The sequence below is a fragment of the Chaetura pelagica genome, unplaced genomic scaffold (assembly GCF_000747805.2).
Source record: "Chaetura pelagica isolate M959 unplaced genomic scaffold, ChaPel_1.0 scaffold3, whole genome shotgun sequence".
NCBI lineage: Eukaryota > Metazoa > Chordata > Aves > Apodiformes > Apodidae > Chaetura > Chaetura pelagica.
Window position 1 is genome coordinate 13667646 of NW_009952974.1, and position 16988 is coordinate 13684633.

The following is a 16988-nucleotide window of genomic DNA, read 5'->3' on the forward strand; positions in this document are numbered from 1 at the left end:
TCGCGGGACGGGCCGGCGGCGCGGGGGAGCCCAGACGGGCCTTGGGGAGGGTGTGGGAGGCCGCGGCGGGCCGGGGCCTGTGCAGAGCTCGGCCCTTCTCCTCACGCCGCCCCGCTGGTGAGGGCCGGTCACCCTGTGCAGCGGGCAGATTCGCCAGGTCCCCTCCTTTGAGGGACCCCAGCTGTGTTAGGGACCATCTTTACTTTGATTTAGTAACACCTCTGTTGTTGAAACTACTTGTTTTTCTTCAGTGGTCCAAAGACATTCATCGTGTTTATGATTTTGGCAGCTAGAGTTGATCCCCGCTCTGTGGGAGAGCTCAGGGCAGTGCCGTCCTCTCCCTGCTCCCTGCCAGTGTGTGCTGTGTTCCTTGTGTTGCTCTTGTGAAGCTGAGAAATGTCACAGAACCTTTGCCACTTTTCAGGGCTCTTGTGCTCTGCTGCACCTTGCGCCACGTAAACTGCACGTCAGCCTTGTCGGAAAACAGAAGTGTGTATCACTGTGGAGTTATTTAGCAAATAAATGATGTCACTTTGCTTTCATGGAAAAAGAAAGCATATATCTTGAATAATTCCTGGATAGGAAGTTCAAATACGTTTAGTATGTTGCACACTGAAAATCACTACACTGACTAGTTTCTCCTTATTTGTTACTCTCTGTTCCCGGCTTCCTGCACCTACACAAGATTACAAGCAATAAATACTGCTAGGAAACAGCATTTTAGTGGCTGCTGGCCATTGTGTTTTGTCCCACGAGCTCTATGTGTCTTCTGCCACTTGCTAGAGGCTTCAGTGTGAGTCTGGGTTGGGATCTTTGCTATAAATGAACGGTTTCCAGAGCAGGCTTGCCCCTGACCGGTGTGTGAAGTGAAGCTGGTGGATCTTGAATCTGTGTGTGTAGAGGTACCCATGCAGAGGCTTGGAAGTTGCACTGGGCTCCTGGGTTGGCATTCGTGAATTCTTTGATATTTGCACAAGCCATGTTTACATTCTAAGGGCCAGAGCCCTAGATCCTTAGGATACGGAGGATACGGTCACTATCAGTGTTGCCTCATGCCATTTACTAGCCTTTATGATCTCTTTAGGATTTTTTATTTATATTGTGAAACATAAGGATGACATGTGAGTAGGTGTTGATTCTTCTGGGTTCTGCTCTGTGGCCTTTACGAATTTTCTAGAGTGACAGCTTGCTGATACTTGCTTTTTCTGTAATTACAAATGCAAACTCAAAACTATACTGTATGTAGGCATCTCATTGCTTCTTTATTGAAAGTGCTGTGTTTTTTTTTTTTTTTCACAACAACTTCCTGTTAAACAAACAAATTGGTGTGGAATACAGCAATGACAGATCCAAATGAAGTAGTGTAGGCAAAATGTGTGTTTGAGAAACTGGAAGCAAGAAGATAAAGTTCTGCAAAAACTGGCTCTATCCCCCCTTGCTGAAGCATTTTTCCTCTGTTCCTGCAGAGATTCTTGCCTCCCCTTTGGGGTAGTTGCATGCTGCGTATTCTAGTCCCAGACTTGTGTCTTAACAACTGAACTATTCAGTTTCAGTAAGGTGGTGTTTTGAGGACATCAGAGCTGCTCAAGTACCTCTAGACCCTCCTAGAATTTAATAAGCTTAAAACAGTAGCACCTCATCTTTTACTTACCTGTCAGTCGTAATTTAAGTAATGCTCATTTTCATTTGATAGGTAAAGTAATATTTAGACATCTAATAGAAAAATACTGTTAATGCTCTGCTATTTTGCAGAGCAGAAATGGTGCTTCTTTTGTACTTCTGCTGGATATGCAGCTACTTAGTGTGACTTAGGGTACAGTACAAGTACTTATTGCAGACCTGTCCACTGAAGCATTCTTTAAAACAAAATTGTGACGTTGCCTTTGCTTTCCCTAAAGTTAATCAGTGCCAAAAGCAGTTACCAGCCTTGAAAAAAACAACACTTTTGCCTGTGGGTCATGGTCTTCCTAGCTCACCTGTATTATGTACCAGTCCCAGACCAGACAAAAATAATGGCAAAATCACTCAATTTGTTTGTATGGAAGATTTTTCTGGGGAGGGGGAAGTTATCTAAGATCTTGGCCAATACCCACTACACTTCAAGATTTCCTGAGACATTGCACAGACACAGAGAATGTTTCATCTGGTACCAAAAAGATATAAATGTCACGCAAATGTAAGAATATTTTTGAGTAAGAGAAGCAGTGTAAGGAAAAAATTTCTGTAAGGAAAAAATACCACTTGACAATGACCCTTGTTGTAAAAGCATCTTATCCCCATATCTGTGGTTGTGAATAGTGCTGTTCTCTTATGTATGACTGGAAATGTGAGAGGGCTCCGTGCTGGGACCACTTCTGTTTAAAATCTGTATCAATGACCTTGATGAGGAGATAAAATGTACCCTCAGTAAGTTTGCAGGCAACACCAAGTTGGGAGGGAATGTTAATCTGTTTGAGGGTAGGGAAGCTTTATGGAGGGACTTAGATTGGATTGATGGGCTGAGGTCAACTATATGAGCTTCAACAAGGCCAAGTGCCAGGTCCTGCACTTGGGCCACAGCAACCCCATGCACCGCTACAGGCTTGGGGAAGAGTGGCTGGAAAGCTGTCTGGTGGAAAGGGACGTCAGGCTGCTGATCAAGAAGTGGCTGAATGTGAGCCAGCAGTGTGCTTGGGTGGCCAAGAAAGACAAGGGCATCTTGGCCTGTATTAGAAATAGTGTTGCAAGCAGATCCAGGGAAGTGATCCTCCCCCTGTACTCAGCACTGGTGAGGCTCCACCTCGAGTACTGTGTCCAGTTTTGGGCACCTCAGTAGAAGAAAGACACTGAGGTGCTGGAGCGGGTGCAGAGAAGAGCAACCAGGCTGGTGAAAGGCCTAGAGAACAAGTCTTATGAGGAGTGGCTGAGGGAACTGGGGCTATTTAGTCTAAAGAAAAGGAGGCTGAGGGGAGACCTTATCACCCTCTACAACTACCTGAAAGGACGTTGTAGAGAGGCAAGTGCTGGTCTCTTCTGACAAGTAAATAGTGATAGGACAAGAGGGAATGGCCTAAAGCTACACCAGGGCAGGTTTCGGCTGGACATTAGTTAATTTTTTTTTCTCTGAAAGGGTTGTCAGGCATTGGAAGAGACTGCCCAGGAGGTTGATTGAGTCACCATCCCTGGGAATGTTTGAAAGTCATATAGATGTAGTGTTTGGGGATACGGGTTAGGGGTTAACATGGTAGAGTAGGGTTAAAGGTTGGATTTTATGATCTTACAAGTCTTTTCCAACCTAAATTATTCTATGAATGAGTATTTTTTCTGTGTCCATAAATATGAAGTTCAATTGGCTGGTAATCCAGGGTCCTGTTCATGAAGACAGTCATTTTGTGATGGCAGTTGCAACAAACTGCCTCTGCCCTAACATGTAACAGCTATAAAGCATGAGTCTTCTATGCTGTTGATTAAAGACAATCATCCCAGTAGAGTTTGTTTTTTTAGAAATATTTTAAAAGCTGAAGGGAGGGTTTTAGTAGAGAAGAGGATCGTAACTTTCTTTTACATACTGACTTGGGTGTGTGTCTGTTAGAAATCTTGACCTTTCTTGCACTTCTGACATGCCTGTCCACTGTCTTGGCACAAACTGATACACAGAAGATACCCTCTGAACATAAGAAAAACTTCTTTTACTGTGAGGATGGTTTTAACACTGGAGCAGCTTGCTCAGAGCAGTGGTAGGGTCTCCATTCTTGGGGATGCTCAGCGTCCAACTGAAGATTGCCCTGAGCAACCTCCTGTAACTGACCCTGGACCTCCAGAAGTGCCTTCCAACCACACACATTCCATGACCATCAGTTGCTCATCTTAACTTGCACTGCTGCAGTAGTTCAGCACCCTCTGTGCAACATGCTTTCATAGCCTGCTGCTGTAATACATTATTGATTAAATACAACACAGTGACTAAATCACTTATGTGGAGTAAGACACTTACTTTAGTGCCATTCAACTGTTCATTTTTTCCAGAAATATAAGGTGCTGAATGCTGTGTCTCAGGGAATAATAAGCATATTTCTGTAGCTTCATGAATTGCAAGCATGTTATGTCATGTTAAAATAATCTATTTCTGAACTGGAGAAAATATTAATTGGATAATATGGTAGAGAATTTATTTAGAGCAGCCTAGCATCAATCACATAATAACAGGATAGCAAATGAGTGTTTATACTGTAAGAAGAATTAGAGTGCCAGCTTTCAAGTGGTCCAGAACAATACTTTTTCTAATAGTTTTGAGAATCTGACTGCTCAAATAATCTATAAAAGATTGTTGAAAAGATGTTTAATTGATCACTAAATTACTCAATATGCTTTACTTTTTTTTCACTGAAAACATTAGTTTTAGATCAGTGATCAAAAAGAAAAAAGGTTATCCTTGTTTGTCCTTTGATCTCTGGAAAACGACTTCTGTTTATTGCCACTGAGTTATGTCTAGTTTTAATACCGAGGGAAATGAATGCAGTTTGAAAAACAGATGCCCTTCTGCCTTTAGATATTTAACATTCTTACTGAGTCTGCCTCCAATGTGACATGCCGGAGCAAAAATACATCTCCTACGTGCATGATTTGTATATTGATACAAGTTGCACTTTGGCTGAGTACAGATAGGGAATGAAACCAACCACCTAAATTGTTCCTGTATGTAAAGACATAACATTTAAGCAGAACATGCATTTTGTGCATTAAAATGTGGATAGGTAAATGTTAATATTTCCTGCGTGTGTAAGGTGAAAAAAATAGTTATTCCTGCTTAATAATAGATTGTCTGCAGCACAGATTGTTTAATCCTGCTGCAGAGGTGCTTGTAGTCAAAAAGAGGTCATTTTAAAATACCATTGTTAGGCTATATTATTTTATCTTACGATGTTCTTTTACATTACTGTTTTTTTGTTTGTTTGTTTGTTTTTGTAATCAAACTACAAGGAATCCTTTTAACTCTTAGCAGTTTCAATAAAAAAGTCTCTTATGCTGCTCTTGCCAATTTGTGCTTAGACACATATTTTATGACTTGATTTGAACCAATCCTTTAAGTGAATTGCCTTTTTAATCTTTTTTTTTAGGTCAGGGAAAAATTACTTTCTTTCACAATTACTGTAGTACAGTACATATTTCATTTTGGAGATATTGTTATTTCTTGTTTTTAAGAAGCAATATAATTACAGTTTATAATAGAGTATGCTTCTATATTTGTTTCTAGCTCCATTGGGACTAAGCAATCTTTCTCTAATCAGCATTTTATTACATGTTTTCTGCTCAAGTAGTATCTTTTTTTCTCATGCCAGAAATGAAATTGTTGTAGAAATAATGGTAGCAAAATTAGTAAACAAAAAGTAGCATGTATTTCGATATTGCCCAGTTTGATTTGCAAGTGAGCTTTCATCAGTTGTAGAGTGTTTTGCGTATGAGTGCTGCTCAGGACCCTAACTGTTCAGCTCTCAAGAGGTCATGGAATCACAGAATGATTTGGGTTGGGAGGGAACTTAACATCATCTAGTGCCAAAGCCCGATGATGGGCAGGGACACCTCCCACTAGGTCAGGTTGCTCAAAGCCCTGTCCAACCTGCCCTTGAACACTTCCAGGGATGAGGCATCCACAGCCTCCCTGGGTAGCCTGTGCCTGTCTCACTGCTCTCCTACTAAAACGTTTGTTCCTAATGTCTAATGTAGATCTGCCCTCTTCCAGTTTAAAGCTGATACCCCATGTACTATTGCTCCATGCCCTTCACAGAAGGTCACAGAAGAATGACTTTGGAGAGGAACTAGATTTTTATTTCTCACTAGTTTTTTTTCTCTGGTCCCCTGGATTCTCTGTTCTGTGATTGTCCCCAGGCACTAACCTGGTTTCTTCCTGTAGGTTTGGACTGTATGAGCTTCTTCCTTTTCAAAACAAGAATGAATGAGAGAACTTGGTTGCTTTCCTCCTTTGCTCTAGTTTAACAGGCTGTGCTGCTGGCTGTTCTCAGCCATCTCTTTTGAGTGTGATAGAGAATCTGGAGGTACATGCAAGCCATGGGAAGGACAGCGAGAAAGTCCCCACCAGGTCCTGAAGTTTTTATTAGTATTATTTTTTAATTCTGGCCTTTAGTTACTAAGAAGGCAGTATAGATGTCATGTGTATGTGGATGTTTTAATACAGACTGGAAGAAGTTACATGTAGCAATAAAACCTATACCGTGTGTAGGGAGGATCTGGTACGTCAAAGGAGAAAATTATGATGGTGCTGCAAAGCATACAGGAAAACATACCAGTCTCATTTGAATAAAAAAAACCAACACCAACTAGAAAGACTGGAATGTGAATTGGATATTTCATACTGAGTTGGTGAGTAAAAATGTTGAGAGAAGGGATTTTTTAGCAGTTCTGCCTTCTAGCTGTTGTATAATGCAATTGAAGCCAATGTAATTCTTGCCTCCCTAGCAAGAACTTTCAAAGTCCAACTGCATATGTATTATTTTGTTTTTGCATTTGAAAGCTATATTGGAGAAACTCTGGCATGGAGCGTGTTCACTGAAAGCCTTGGAAAAGAAATGGAGAAAACTGATATGATTAAGGGAACAGGATAAAACTTTTCAGATTTTGAATGGGTGGGTCTGCAGTGTTTCCAAGAGGCAAGGACAAGTCCAGGAGGTGCTGTTGCAATTACTGTTGTCTGTTTTGGGCTGACTTAAAGACTGTGAGCCTTAAAGCAGCGTCTTCCCTCTTGCTAGTGGTAGTACTTGGCTGGCTGACTGCACCAGTGCTACCTGTTTGCATGTCTACCCTGCAGAGGACTCCTGTCTAGAAATCTCAGCTATTGTTTCTTTGCAAGACTCTGGTGCAGAGTCTCTGTTGTCATCACTTTGTGCCTCCTGCACTCAGGGCTGTGGGTGAGATAGGAAAGCCAGAATGAAGAGGAGTCTTAATGAAGGGCCAGAGGGGCTAGGGCTGAATGGGCAGGAATTGTTTATGTGGGGAGCAGCTTTTCAGAGGTCCTGTCTGGCAGGACAGATGTGTAGGATCTCTGTTGTGGATCAGAGCAGGGGTGCTGTGGATGAGAAAACAGGGAGCTCCTTGGGCACTCAGCAGCAGTGGTGTTCAGACTGCCTGACAAACATCCTTAGGGGAGGAGTTCAGACTACCACAGAGAAGAGGAGATACCTATCAATCTAAGACAGCTTTCAAAGGACTCATTTAAAGTATGCAAATATAGATAACATGGCTAAGAAACTTCTTAGTCCAGTAAGCCACTTAAGGTATTAATGACTATTGTACCTCCACTGTCCTACTCTTCACACCTCCTTGTGATTGAAGTTTCACTTCTTGAGTGGGCCAAATAGGGGCAAGGGATTTGAGTAGCACAAAGAGAAGAGATTGACTTAGACATCTATAAAAAGTTATAATTAAGAATTACAGAGCTTTGAGATGAAGTATTTATGCTGAATATCAGGAATAAGTAAAATAGCTCCAGCTAATCAGGAGTTAATAAATAAATCTTTTGAGATAACTTAGCTGGCACACTGTCTGATTTTTCTGAAGAAATCCAGATGTTGATTTAGGAACAACTTTTGATTTATTTATTTATTTTTATTTTGTTGAGATTTTTTGGCCTCCTTTCATGACAGAGGTGTGGTTCTGCAAACACAGAGATGCTGAGTGATCTCCTCCTGTGGCCTCCCCTAGGAGTGAGTGCACTGAGCACCCTGGAGGATTGAACTGGATAATGAGTATGCATGCTCTGTAAAGTTGAATCAAAGATGGTAACAGAATTGGATTAATGCTTAAATACATGCAATTAATAGGTTGCTTGGAGGGTAAACCAGCAGATTGTGTCATGCTAAATGACTTCTGCAGTAATGTCACATACAGACTTCGTGGTGCAGCCACAGGAAACTCAAGTTTGACAATTGCTGCTGAGATTGAGTCTTTATGTTGACAGTCAGTGTGATCAATAAATACTGAATGGTCATGATTTATCTGAGTTGTAATATCTCTACGAAGGAGGCATGAGATGAATTTAAGCAAATGATGTAATTACTTGATACATGATTTAATGCATACTGCTTAACTTGTGTGAGATTTGCTTTTCATTTGGCAAGGCACTATAAAACACTTTCTGGTCTTTTGTCAGCAGAGGCAGGGAGTTGCTGATGCTATCATTTTTTTCTTGGCCCTTGTTAGTTTACAGGATCAGGCCAATTACATGAAATTGATCTGTACTGAGTGTGGGTGGGTTGAAGTGGTGAGTCTTAAGGCAGCTAATTCACAACTTTCTTGTACTTCCTTTATTGACCACCCTTAATGTACAAGATGTGTATTTTAAACTGCTTTGGTTCCAAATTGGCTGCAACTTCACTGTATTAGTCAAAATATACCCCTTCATTATTTTCTACATAAAGGATATAGAAACACATCAATTCCTGGCATTTTATTTTTAAACAATGTGTTGCTACTTGAAAATAGGACCAATTTGTATTATGAAAAGGGAACAAAATCATAATCTGCTTCTTTTTAATGCATCTCAACATGAAGAGGCTAATAATCCCTTTCCCTTTTGGAGTCTGTGGGATAGCTTTCTGTGTGGTTTTCTTTGGGGTACTACATCTAGAACATGGTGAGCAGCAGGTCCCCCAATAGCACCAATCTTTGGAAACCAAAAAAGATTGCTGTTTTCCTGCTGCATGTTATGATGTTTGGTGCATAATGTTTGTAGACTTGCAAGTAATGTTGTTGGATGTGGATGTTGCCCAGATGTAAGACTATATTTCTTTTTAGCGGTTACTCTTGTGAGAAAACAGTTTTTGAGGTATCATTATAATTTAATCAAATTTGTACCTAGGGAGAGGCTGAAGGAAACTGTGGAAATAATGTGTAAGTTAATATCTCCAGCTGTAATATTGCAATACAGTGATTCAAATTAATGTCAAGTTCTTTTTGCTTTTAATAGAGGATATCTTGCCTCTTGGCTATCTTAACAGGTCTTTAATGCCATGTGAACCCAACTGGTGAATACAGATGTTTTAGCTTTCCTCCTTTTTATGCAAGTTTAATATTAAAGTGTTTAAGAGGAATATAACAGAAAGGAAACTGTTCAATGCAAATGTGGTGACTTTAGGGAAGGAATAGTCTTTATTTCTATACGATCCCTTAGCTACTTCTTAAGATTTCAGGAAATTGCTCTGTCTGAGCACATCACATGTTCCCGGGCCAGGTCCTAGCCTCACCTACACAGCAGCACACTGATCCGCTGGGAAGAGATTGTTAAGTTGACTGAGCACTTCATTTACAGAAGCAGAAAGAAGATATCAAAGGATAAATTGCTGGCAATTCAATTCCATTGCTGGAATTCAGAAAATTTTAGTTTGTTTGGAGATCGGGGCAGAGATTTTTCTCAATTTATTTCTCACTGTATAGTTTCAGCACTTCCACAGGATAGTAACATGTGGTGTTAATTCTTTAACCTTGAATCTTACTTAGGCGTAGGCTAGTTCTGTAACGGAAAATAATTTCTGTCTGCATTGCCTTCCAAAAATGTTCTTGCCCAACTGAAATTCTGATATTGTAAAGAGCTAGGAACAACCTAATTCCAAGTTGAGCATTTTCTTACAAAAACTTTTAACCTTTTGATAAATTAATTTCCTGGGCAGAAGGTAACATCTTGATGCCTGGATCCAGAGGTCTCTGGCATTTGTCTGTGGCTGATATTCAAGAATGCTGCAGCTTGGTAGCAAGTACCCTAAATGAGACTCGAAGGGCAAGTCACACTGCATATGCTGCTGCTTCAAACTGCCTATTCATACTAGACCACTGAAACAGATAAGTTGTTGTTTAACATACCCCTCAATTTACCATGCAAAGTAGTTATTGTCTTTTCATTTTCACAGTCAGTGGTGTTTTTTTTTTTTTTTTTAAGTAACAGAATTAAAGACATAACTGTAAACAATTTATTTCATTACATCTCTTTCATCATTGTTAATCTGTTTGGGGAAGGCAGATGAAAATGTCTATTTCCCCCATCTATCCAGCCCTGACACAGGATAAATAGTTTCCCAGTAATTCAGAGTGTAGGAGTTGAAACTGACTTTTGTACACTCATAAAGAGACTCTGAACAGCCAGGACAAAGAATTGGTGGGGCTGAGGCACTTCAGAGTGTCTTGGGAATGTAGTGCTTCCTCTTGCACAGACTTCACCAGGGGACTGTTACTGCAGCCTTTCATTTTTTGAATTAAAATTCACCTCTGTGCAAGTATAGTATGTCCTGTTTTTAGAGTGTTAGTTGGAGCTGAGATGTACATAGGCCTCAGGTGACATTGCTGATCCTCTGTGCTCTTATGTATCTCTTCTTACAGCATATGTGCATTCTTCTCTCTTACTGTTCCAGAAGTATTTGGGTGGATAAAGTCTTATTGAAATAACAGTCTCAAACATCTGGAAATGTTGAAATCAAAATGCTGTTTGAATATCTGTCTCTGACCTTAATGTTGCTTAAGTGAAACATTTCTCCACAAAATCCAAAAAATGCACCGTAATATGATACATTTCTAGTGGCAGAGAATTTGATGTGACTGTCATGACTCATTCTGTGTTTTGGAAGTTTTTTTGTAAGAGCAGAAATGATGTATTTTCTAAGTTACTCTCTGACATAACCGGTGAGGAGTCTAGGAATCTGTTTTAATAGATGGCTGCAAACCTGAGTAATTAAAACTCCACTGGGAACATGAAACATACCAGTTCACAGAATTTTCTTCTAGAAGTCTAATTTGACACCAAAGAACTGTGGTAACACTTTGAAATCTACATTTTCTGTGCTAAACTATTAATAAGTAAAACACTTTGACTAACAAATACATTTAGTTTAGTGAAATTTTCATGCATTTTTAGTCATGCACAAAAGCAAAGAAGATTTTGTACAGGTGATCTGCTTGCTCTTTGACTTTCCCCATTGTTGTGATGCTTCATCTGTTGAATTCTCAGTTCTTAGGATTTCTAACAGGGTTTATGGAGTAATCCTTTTAGTGTCCATCTCCCTTTAGATCTCACTTCCCAGAAACTTTTGAACTCAAAGTTCATTTCAGACAAATTTAACAGGAAGGACTGATCCCATAGATAGTTGTTTCCTATAGCTGATATTAAAACAAGCAGTGCTTTAGAGGAGTAGAGAAAGACAACAGTGTGTGGTTTGCTGGTCTTGAACAAACTGCAGAGAATCCACATGAAAGACTAAATACATTAATTTGTTAAGCATGGGAAAAGTTTCAGTAGGGTGGGAAAGCAACTTCTACTAAAGGCTGCAAGCCTGAGAGAGAGACCCATTGAAAACCACACAATAGTAATTCCTCTGATTATGGAGGCATAAGGAAGAACCAAATAGTTCCTTATTCTTAAGATATGTAGGGAAGCTGTTCCTGTAAGGCATACTTCCAGGCAGTTATTTCATCCTGTGAGCCACTAATGATAAAAATGTCTGTTGCGTAGGATCTAACATATAAATGTGATTCTGAAAGCTTCTGAATCTGAATTGACATCACATTTGTTAATGTTCTCTTTATATACCTAGCGCCACAGTAGTCATGGTTAGCAGGGAAATTAACATCTACAGACTAGAAGATTATAGTTGCCGAAGGATAAACTGGATTTGACTTCATTAGTGCACAAATGATAAGTTTGTGAGGAGTTATTATAGCATTAATCAACTTGATGGATTGGAAATATGACAGGACTGAAGCAGCATGTAATATTAGTGCCTATTATTCTACAAATTATGTCTTCACCTACATTTATAAGGCAAGAGTCATTGCTGTACATTAAAGATATTACAGACTTTCTCCTCTGGTGGAGGCATGTGACATCCCTTCAGTGATTCCTCCTCTTCTCTTCCCCCAGTGGGGTTCTGGTCCTTAGCCACGTATTTTCATCCTGCAGCTGATCAAAGATGGCTTGGGAGCTGATACATGAATTTAGCTTGCACCTTATGAACCTGGACATTTTATGTGGCAGTGTGCATTTAAAATTCTCGCACCATGAGAAAAAAACATTTCATACTCTAAACTTGGAAGAAAGAGAGCAAGTAGAAATTGAAAGATATGGAACAGATAGAGAACGGGTACTTAATTTTTTGATTTCCAGAGGATTGCACAGACTTAGTGTGTGTAACTCCGGTATTATCCAACATGATCTGCTGTTCTGAATACATGCTGCAAAATATTTTTTCTAGGATATAAGTAATACGTGAATGTTAATGTGTAGTTGATTGGTTTAACATCCAGTCTGTATGGTTATAGTAAAATAAATTATTTTTTATCTGGTCTGTGTACAAAAACTGAAAGTCTCAGTTGAAGACTTGTTAGGGAGTGTCCACCTTGTCCAAACACTTAAAATTGTGACCTCCCTCAGGAAACGATCAGGTGCCAAGTACAGGGGGTATTATCCATTAATTTTCTTAGAACTGCTGAAATTTGGACTTTAAGGTGTACTAATAATGAAGGCTGAGATTTTCATGTGGTGGTTTTGTCCTTGGTTCATTTACTTGTCAAAAGGCATGTCAGTATGCAGGTAAGCTGTACATGAGTGAATACCAAGATTTTAAACTACCCTTGTCATTTCCTTCCCTCAAGTTGGGTGTGTACTTCTGTGTACTAAGGCTGTGGGATGAAGACTTCATATGACTAATAAAATGAGGGTCAGCACATACGGTTCCTTAAAATCTGTGTGTGATGGATAGAATGTGGAAGGCAAATTTAAGCCAAAAAGGGCAAACAAGTTACAAAACTACTAGTGTTTTAGTTTACAGCATGGATATGGCATACCTTAGCAGCAGTATGGTTTGGGCTCTGTGTGCCAAGAGGCTGTTTTATATGTATATGTGTCTGCACAGCTGCATATAGCTGTGTATCAAGATAAGACTGGAATTAGTGTTTGAATTTCTTGACATATACCTAGCTCTTTTGTTGGAAAATGAAGAGTTACTTTTGTGGGCTGAAGTATTTCAGCCACGTGCTTGCTTAAAAACAAGCAACTTTTGGTTTGGGCCTGAATCAAAAAATTAGATATAAATCTGACATTTCAGTCTGAAGAGGGTGAAGCAAAAATTGTCAGTAGAAATGGGACCGTGCAATTTGAAATTCTCTGTACTATTCTGGGCATGTAAAAAGGATGTTTTCATTGGTTGGCTGGAGTATTTATGAGGTCATTGTACCTTCCTGATTTAGTTACTTCTGTAAGTATCTCAGAGTCCACCACTGATAATTTTTTTAAAGTACAGTAATAACATTCTTAATTTCCTCATACCATTTGCTCTTGGAAGACTTTGGTGGACCTGAAGAAATATTTATTAGATACATTATTTTAAACAGTTAAAGCTGTAGTTCTGCAGACTGCTGTCTTAGTCTCTTTTCATTTAAAAATGAAGTAGGTGTACTTCCACCTCAAGAATTTTTACTCCAGGGCAAAACTTTAATGGAGGGGTGTAAAACCAATAACTGCTACAATAAAACATAAAACATTTTTTGGTGACACTTAAATGTGATTAGTTGCTTTCTCATGCCCATACTAGTATAGCATACTAGTATAGCTTTGATAGGCTGTGTGCTGTAATGTTAGAGGTAGTGACCTTTGAAAAACTGTGCAGTATTACAAGCTTTACAGTTCTATGTGGCTTCCATAAAAGTTAATACTTTGTGGGTATAAAAAACAAATAATAGTTAGAAAATTGTGCATTTTTTCTTTGAGTTCTAGAGCAAAGTCACAAAGAATGACCTTTCTGAAGCCAGTGGCATATTCTGTTTGAACCATATGTAGTTATTAATAGACATTATCGCTTTGAAAAAAAAAATTGGTGATTACAGCATTAATTTTGTTTACAAATAGCTAGTTTGGGTAGAACAAAAGGTCTGAATTGGTATTTAAAAATAGATCTTTAATCAGACATTAGCAAGGAATGTAATGGAGACAAAACAATGTGATGACCTATTATCTCAATGTTACCTTTAGCAGCAAATCAGTAGTCATTATTATTTTTGCCTTTCTGTAAGTTCAAGTGGTGTATGATTGATTAAGTGCAGTGGTTCTCAACTGGAAGATATGATAGTCTTGTAATTCCTTGCTTTAAAAAAAAAAATAAAAAATTAACAGCTCTTCAACTGTTATGAACAAGTCATGATGCATTTTTTAAAATGCATGTTGACATCCCCATTTTACAGTTGATCAGTACATCATTTAAGGCAATAAGTTGTCCCAGTTGTCCTGGTGGGTAGGTTTCTGAGATGCCCAAGCATCTGGCTTTGTGGGTGTTACATAGGACCAGTGAGGACACAAATGTAAAAGGCAGAAAGCTTTTCCATTTCTCCAAAGCCTTCTTCACACTCGATTTGAAGGTTTGTGCCTCTCTCCAATGTGTCTTGTTCTGTTGTTTCCAGAATTCTTTGTTTAGTACCTTAATAAATAGTTGCCCAAATTGTCATTAGGGTGGGGAGAAAATAGCTGCTTTAGCTGCTTGAGGATTACAAGGCCATTCCCTAACATAGGTTGAATTTTAGCTTTTGGTAAAACAGTGAATTTCAGAATTCAGTTTTCTGATCTGTGTTGGGCCTCTGTGAGCAGGACAGAAGTATGGGAGAAAGGAGTGACAGTGGGACATTTTTAGGGCAGGTTAAATCTTGCATCAGCATCTTGGCAGTTTGAGTTCTTGCTCTAGGTGACATGTGTATTCAGTTAGCATCTGCAATCACACTTGTTTGGCTTGCTTAATTAATTAATCTTCTTTCCACAGCCGCAGAGCCTTGGCCTGAAAATGCTGCATTGTATCAGCAACTAAAAGGTGGGTACGCTGGTTTTATCAATTAATGATGACTTTATTTTTAGAAAACACATTAAATATGTACTAAGATAATTAACTGCGAGGAAGCACAGAAACTGTTAGAAGAGTCTTTTGTGTTTGGTCACAGGTTTTAGCTACGCTTGCATCTGCCAATAAAAACCAGCTATTCATGGCCTATGAGGTCCTTGGTTTATTATTGACTCATTATATTGGCTGCTGTAGGCAGTGTAAAATGATGTGGTTGCAGGCACAGTTGGCAGATTTACTGCACCAATAGCTGAGGCAGCAGATTTTTGAAGTCTTGTGGTAAAGTGGGCTCTCAGTAAAAAGGAACTGTTAAAATGTATGGGCTAGGATGGTTCAGGCTCCCTTTAGCAGCTCTTCATATATCATCAGATCACATTATGGCCCCCATTTGGGGCTCAGCAGCCTGCTACAGTTGTCAGAAGACTGCAAAGTAATGAAGACTAATAGGTAGCAGCCCTAGTCTTCTAAGCATGGAATTTTTATTGCAGTGAACTTGTCATCTTTCTTTTGTGTGACAGACCTAGACACAGTGTGCCATATTAACTGCAAGCTGCTTTTATAGGTTTCTGAATGCTTTTACTTTTTAGCCAGAGGAGTTATGAAGATGCAGCTTTATTTAACTTTGATTAGAAGAAGAGTAATTGGCATAAAACTCAAGCATTTCGTTTTTACTTGTGACCTTTTTTATTGTACATTGTTGGTAATGCATGATAAATGCAGTTGCATTTCCAGGAAAATTATTCCTGGTATTTTTTTTTTCCTCTTTCCTTTTCATATTCATATCACAGGTTTTCTAATCCAGCTGCATCATAATTACATGTGTGCTCCTTTATACGTAAGAAATGCAGCCCAGAATGATTTACAGTTACAAGTCAGTAGCTAAATGGGCACTATTTTTTTGTAATTTTGTTTTTTCCTTCTTTCAACAGAGGAACAAATTTTGCTTTCTGATAATGCATCTTCCCTTGCTGTTCAGGTAAAATGTCATATTTTCTAAATTAAAGATAATAATTCCTTTTTATTTTTTGAATGATTATGTAGCTAAAGTGACTGTATTTAGCTAAATTAATAATATAAGACTTTGTCAAAATAAATTACTTATTTCCTGCATCTGATGTGCTCCACATTGCCATAAGTCCAAAGCCAAAAAGGACATGAGGATTTTGAGAGTCATGGTGCTGCTGTTTGTAGTTGTATTTGTATTGGTCTGTGTTTGTACAGTATCTGCTTGTCTGCCTACTCTGGGAGCTGTGCATGGTTCCATCTTCTGTCACTTGGTATGCGGGTTCATCTTGTAACGTGTGGCACGATGCTTGCTGGTTATTTAATTCTCACAGTTAATACTGCCCCAGACTTGAGGCGTATTTGCTACCTGCTGTGGGCATCAAATGTCTGTATGTCTCTGATAGGTTTTCTCAATTTTATTGTGTATACTGAGTTGAAATCCAACATGGTTTTTAGAAAAAGTCCAGGTAATTGACAAATGGCTGTGAAGTTCTTTGTAACCTCCATTAACCCATAAGGTTCAGTAACCCCAAATCTTGAGGGGATGTTTTCCCCATTAGTAGAGATGGCCTGGCTGTCAGAAGTAGTGTTGAGCAAAGATGTCTATGAAATTCTTGCTGTTCAAAGAAACTTTTCTGCTGCTTTGTGTAATAGGGAGTTACACTTTTCTCCTGCTTTTTGCCTTTTGTGTGTGGTCTGTCTAGCTCAGAGCAGCTAGAGCAAGTTGTCTTTGAGAGCTATTAAAAAAGACCATGTCTCTTTTAGCCAAAGTGGGACACTTGGAGACTGCGAGTGAGATGACTGGTGAAAGGTTAGGATCATTTGATTGTGGTAACTACTTCCAAGATCTCTAACTTCTTTCCTTCCAGTCTGGCAACCTGGGAAATACCTCCAACAGTAAATACTGTCACAGCAAGAAGGTACCTTTATCCTGATGGAAAGATGAGAAATTTTTGATACACTAAATAAATAGGGCAATGTTTATTTTTTTGGGCAGTGTGTTTTATGTCTTGCCTCCCAGTAATGCAATTAAGTGTTTTTGTTGCTCACTAGATGTCAACGTTTCTTTTTAGTCCAGAAACTGTATCTTCTGTGGTTCTTATGTTCTTACCATCTAACAGTGCCTAT

General features: G+C 39.1%; 1 protein-coding gene across 1 annotated transcript in view; it reads left to right on the plus strand.

Annotated features, from left to right (window-relative positions):
- Positions 1–16988, plus strand: part of MTX2 (metaxin 2) — a 53348-nt gene that overhangs the window by 17508 nt on the left and 18852 nt on the right. Inside the window, exons 3-4 of the mRNA XM_009996317.1 lie at positions 14781–14828; positions 15785–15831. Coding sequence (XP_009994619.1) covers positions 14781–14828; positions 15785–15831 — 95 coding nt within the window. The remainder of the gene's footprint in view (positions 1–14780; positions 14829–15784; positions 15832–16988) is intronic.